Genomic DNA, 6271 nt, shown 5'->3' with positions numbered 1-6271 from the left:
GTACGCTGTGTAAATCGGACAGAAATATAACCGCAATAATGTGATCTTTGCAATTTTTTAACAGAACTATATTTTTCACGCAAAACAACACGTTAATTGAGTAATGCGGTTGGAGTGAGTGGACAGTGTTTTTTTCACACGCGGATTGATACAAAACAGTTGATGTTTGATCGACGACAGTTGATTGTTTTTTTCTTGAAACATGTCATTAATATGAATATGGGTGATAAATAGAATAATCCACTCAGTACGAGTGATTACGGAAAATATATCACTCGTGAAATTAATGTTTTAAGTTTCTCGCTAAAGCTCGGATGACACTCGTGACACCCGTAAAAGCGAGGAACTTAAAACATTAATTTCACTCGTGACTTATTTTCCGTAATCACTCGTACCTCGTGTGTTATTCTATAATTATTAGCATAATAAAATCAGGGAATAAATATTGAAATGGCGCTATAGTTTCGTCTCTGGCGAGCAACTGCAACCAAGGGAGACAATCTCTGGACACACCTAGCAATGACTCGACATTTTCACTAAGCTGAATGTTTACTTTTCAGTCACCCAGACAGTCATACACGCACGTTCGCACGCTGGGAACAGGAGCGGGATAGACGCGCGGCTCAAACTGTTATGTACGCTGCCTTCAGCAATCTTTCTAGAAACATGGCAACAACGACACAGAAACTGAAAGTTGTACTTTTCCTGGGATCTTGCAGAGAGGGCCGACTGGGTCTGCGAGTCGCCCGCTTTATGAAGAATGCTCTTGAGAAGTCCAACCACGAAGTCTCAGTATTCGGTAAATCCTTCATGTTATGTCTTCATGTGTACACTTGGCATACGATAGGACTCAAGACACGAGGAGTGCTTGGTTTGTTAGTTACGCCGCACTCAGCCATATGAAGGCAGTCTGTAAATAATCGAGTCTGGACCAGACAATCTAGTGATTGATATCATGAGCATGGATCTACGCATCAACCAAGTCAGCGTGCCTGTCCACCCGATCCTGTTAGTCGCATCTTATGACAAGCATGGGTTGCTGAAGACTAATTCTAACCCAGAATACGATGACGTGTATCAACCAAGTCAGCGAGTCTGATCACCCGTCACTGGGCCCATGCATCTCACACAACGGATGGGGGTGTTTTCTTAATTCATACTAATGTCCCTATTCCTTTTGCTACAGAACCTCCAGTACCATAAACACAATACAAAATACAATACAAAAAAACCAAAAAAAAACAACATATGTTACAGATCCTGTGGAGATGAAGTTCCCCCTTCTGGAGCGGGCGTTTTACCACTACAAGGACAAGAGTGAGGCCCCCAAGTGGATGTGTGAGGCGGAGACGAAGGTGAGGGAGGCAGATGCCTATGTGGTGGTCTCTGCGGAGTATAACCACAGTATACCTCCTGCACTCAGCAATATGATGGACCACTTCGGGGGCAGCTGCTACTCCTATAAACCCAGTGGAATAGTGTGTTATTCTCCTGGTAAGTACTTGTTGGACTGAATGAGTAGTACCATATTCGCCTTAATAAACACCTGGGTATTTAGAAAGTTGACAAAGGACGGTGCTTATGAAAACCATACACATCAAATTAAAAACATTGTCTCAGAGATCAAGTGGTAGAAACCAAACTTGGTTCAGACATGTATGAAACACAAACGTTTCTATAATAGTTGGTAGTATATACTCCCAGTCACATTCCTTTGTTTTCTGTAAACAATCTGTCATATGCACAGAAAGTAAGGACTGTCATGTACATTTTTTATGGTAGTATGGGGCACTGGTAAAGATTACCTACAGGCTGACATAGAAGCTTATGGGAGCTTATTTGAGTGGAGCACTTTGTACGGCAAATACGGTATGTGAGTTACATCACAGTCTGCAGTGTGCGAGATATCCCTGAGGCTGGTGAATGATAAGGTCTCCAGGCAAACCAGGTGTTGACAGTGTTGACAGCAAGGACCTATGCTGTAGGGGTATCATGACATACAATCACCAAGATTACACATACAACTCAGTGCTCATCTCTAGTGAAAAGCAGCAGGTATTGGCAAACTATTGGAAACATTTTCATCTTGGGATTCTCATAGAAGTAGGCAGCTGAGGAACAGACAAAAGCTTTCTATTAGGCTCAAAAAATTAATAAAAGATTTGGTTCTCAGGCAATGACTTTTGAAAATATAGTGCAGGTAGGTGGTGGGTTTTTTGGCTGGTTCAAACTAGTATGTAACCAAATAAACAGTTGTGTTCCATCAACCTGAGACAGAGCCTGCTCACATAAACAAGCATACAAACTCCTATTGCTGCTATGACCATAACATGAGATGCGCAGTAAAGCAGTGTGCATGTAAAGGGAAGTAACTTGTTTTTAAGTATTAGGATTTTAAATTATTTTTTTGAAAATGGAAATAAAAACGAAATGTGCGTCAGACTTCATGATGATGTGGGCGGTGCCTGAGAACCAAGACTTTTATTTTTCTTAGCCTTACATTAGTCAGCTTCTATACTTGGGTTTCAAAACTCCATGCAATATGAGAATGTGAACATATTACACCACTGTGTCTTACTGATTTGGTGATATATTTAACAATTTAATAACTACCAAATGCGGGAAATGTTTTCATTCATGTAGCACTTGTGTGTTAACATGTACTCTCAAAATGCACCCATCCCTTTCCATAACTTATTGGACCTGTGAAGATCTAGGGTAGAATAGGTTTTCAGCAACCCATGCTTGCCGTAAAAGACTATGCTTGTCATAAGAGGCGACTAACGGGATCAGGTGGTCAGGCTCGCTGACTTGGTTGATGCATTTCATCGTATCCCATTTGCGTTGATCGTGGTAATGATGTCAATCACTGAATTGTCTGGTCCAGACTCGATTATTTACAGACCAACAAACCATAACTTATTGACATGATGGACTGACTGATCGATCTCTCCACAGGTATATATGGAGGCATGAGGTCAGCCATGCAGCTCCGAGCATTTCTGGGTGAGCTTGGTTGTCTGAGTGTGTCCAATATCTTTGGTATCCCTGAAGTACACAAGTCCTTGGATGAAGAGGGCATCCCTCAGAATGATCACATGATGAAAGGAGCAAACCGATTGATTGCACAGCTGGACTGGAACGCCCATGCCATGAGGAACCACCGTGAGGCAGTCGGGATTCCTTAGTGATAACAGTGGTCAGAACACACCCACCAGGAAATTGTTTCACATGAAAGTTGCCGTTTTTAGCAATGGAAATTATAATAGTATCGGTACATGTCAAACTGACACTTGAATCTCACCATCTTTAACTTGGAGGCTGACTAGTATTTGAATGGGAAGAAGTGAAAGACATGAGAGAGAGAATTTATGGATGTCAACTTCTTTGTTATGAGGAACATGTTTTGTACTTGATGCTTGGTGCAGAGAACATGTACATGTAAAAAGAACTGGTGGAAACGTACGTAGCAAGGGAAGCCAACAGCTAATTATTGCTGATTGATCCTGATAGGTGCACCATTGGAAGCCAAATGTTAAATTAGCACTGATTGGTACTTAGCAATGGACACATGGAGTGCAGGGGTTAATTACCGGTAGCCTTGATAGGGGTTGGGAGTCGGTAATGTGCAAGATCAGCATTAGAAAATGGCACTAGTCCTTTTGTCCTTGCCAAACTGCCCAATAGTTAAAGTATCATAAGGACTTGTAGAAATTTGCCATTTTTAAAGGTTTTCTATTTGTTATCCTTATAGGGACTAGTGGACTTACAATGTTAGTTTCTACCACTGCAGATAGATGGTGGCACACATTAATTAATCAAAAGCACAAGGCAATTTCCAATACACATCAACAAGCAATACCATACCATCATGTGTTCCTCATTATAAAGAAGTTGATATCCACAAACTCTCTCTTGGAGGATGCCTGTTTATCAAACAAGTTTCAAACACTATAAACACTTCATCTTAAGAGGAACTTGAATCTCGCCATCCTAACTTGAAGCATTTACAATAACACTCTGAGTAAAAGAGTAAAAGATTTGACTTTAACGAGAATGTCAAGAATCACAAACTTGAATGTGAGACACGTTTCACAACTTTCTAGTGAACAAAAATTGAAGTTGTTATTTCTTATGTATGCTTTGATGTATTGTTGCTTACTTATTGTTTGAAACTGTATTTAGAATAGCCTTTCTCCAAGGCTGTATTGAAAAATAAGTCCATGGATGTTTGGTAATTCCATCTTTAAATAAACGACAGGTGAAATCACGGTGTCTTCCCAATGTGCCTACAGTGCCATTTTGCCTACAGTAAAATCATGAAATGATGCGGTCTGATGCTCAGAAAGTGATGCAGGAGTGAACATGACTGTTTGCTGTTTGACCTGCGATAGGAGATAAACTCTATACTGAGACAACAAAACAGTGTAGGCACAATGGGAAACACTTGTGAAATGAAATAACAACCATAACACATATGAAAGTCACAGATATATTATAACTTAGAGCTTAAACTGTATTGATCTGAAAAATAGTTGATTGATGTGATTGGTTCTATATTATTTTTTTTATACAGTAGTAAGTATATATTCAGTCTAATGTTAACATCATTGATCTCTTAAATACAGTCATATTTATTAATATCTCTGCTCAGCTTAGGAACTGGCTTGTTTGAACAGCAATAAGTATTTTATTCCTCTACTCCTTCAGTGACTAACATTTCATACAGGAAGCAGCAACAGTACAAGCCTGATTGATTGGGCAACAGATATTAAAAAATAATAAGTCGAACAATAGTGGTTCGGTCCATTCACATATACAGGGATATAACTGAGTTCACATTGTGCCTATATTATTTTCTGTCAGCAAATTGGGATGTATGCAGAATGGGATTGAACCGAAATCGCACGTAAACGAAAAATTTCATCCATGGCGAGGAATCCCCCTACTGGAGGTTAAAATGGGTTCCCAGTGTCTGACGCACTGCACTTTTTCAACATTGATGATGATAGGGCTGATGCAGTCTGCCTGCTTCTCTCTGATTTTGTGGTACACGTCTTTTGTCTGCTCATCCATTTGATTACCTTGTCCACAACTCATGTCACCTCAGGAACAACACTGATGTTGAGGGTAGCTGATGGTTTATTACTGAAACAGGATGTTGGTAATATAACTCTAATTACCTATCTTTAATTCTGATCCTAATTACTCACAATGTCAAGATCAAGGGTCGTTTCACACATTCAACAATGTATGCTATGTTGTTATTTTTGTAGGATTAACAGAAATAGCAGAAACAGTATATATATAATGGCTAAGAATTAAAAGATTTAAACATGGCAAACAAAATAACCAATGAAAACAGTTGCCACTGCTGCGCTGGTAGCTATAGGCTATGATTACGGAGTGTGTTATTTCAGCACTTTCACTAAGACATTAGAATAATAACATGATGGTCAGGCTCGATGACTTGGTTGATACATGTCATTGTATACCAGTTTTGTAGATTGATGCTCATGATGTCAATCACTGGATTTTCTAGTCCAGAATTGATTATTTACAGACCACTGTCACATATCTGGAATATTGCTGAGTGGGACGTTAAACATCAAACAAACTAACAAAACATTTTACAAATATATTATGAATATTTCTCTGTTGGAAAATTGACTAAATGTATCTAGGAAAATTGATATTCGCAAAATATTTCATCATTTTCTTCACTTCACATGCCCTTTACTTGAGGGTTCATGACCTGATGTGTTCAGTGACAGAGGGTATGTCCATGACCTGTATATTTAGGGGTAATTGCTTGTCTCTACCAGCATCCACATTCCGGAAAGGAAACCTTCCACTTTGGTAGAACGCTTTGGGGTGGCAATTCTATGTGATGTTTTCCTTGACATGGACATATTGTTGATAACCTAATAACTGATATATGTCAGCTTCTGTGCCTTGAATAAATGTGTTTGTGTTCTTGTTTTGAAGGTGTCAGTGTAACTCTAGCATAATATATTTTTTATCAACTTAGAGTTTTGAAGTTTGATACACTTTGTTTTGAATAAATAGTTAGTTGTTTGTTTGGTGTTTTCAAAGTATACTTCTTGACACTGATGAATGAATGTGTGTTGTGTGCTGTGGAGTGTGTATTCACCACTCCACAGCTGGGTTTGGTCAAAGATGAGGAGATTCTTCTGATGTAAATCAGTTACCTAGGAAGTATTCGCTGTACCGAGTTGCCTCCGGACGTGTAGTACGATTCTGTCATCAA

At 39.3% G+C, this 6271-nt stretch overlaps 1 protein-coding gene across 1 annotated transcript; it reads left to right on the top strand.

Annotated features, from left to right (window-relative positions):
- Nucleotides 1-537: 537 nt before the first annotated feature.
- LOC139474516 (quinone reductase-like) lies at nt 538-6072 on the top strand. The gene is made up of 3 exons (XM_071257570.1): nt 538-799; nt 1258-1494; nt 2959-6072. Exons 1-3 carry the CDS (start codon nt 634-636, stop codon nt 3186-3188), a joined length of 633 nt encoding a protein of 210 aa, XP_071113671.1. The 5' UTR covers nt 538-633; the 3' UTR covers nt 3189-6072.
- The last annotated feature ends 199 nt before the right edge of the window (nt 6073-6271 follow it).

Source organism: Haliotis cracherodii, unplaced genomic scaffold (genome assembly GCF_022045235.1).
Source record: "Haliotis cracherodii isolate W230 unplaced genomic scaffold, xgHalCrac1.p SCAF_1, whole genome shotgun sequence".
NCBI classification, from domain to species: Eukaryota; Metazoa; Mollusca; class Gastropoda; order Lepetellida; family Haliotidae; genus Haliotis; species Haliotis cracherodii.
The sequence above is the reverse complement of the archived record's forward strand: the minus strand, read 5'-3'. Positions and strand labels throughout refer to the sequence as shown.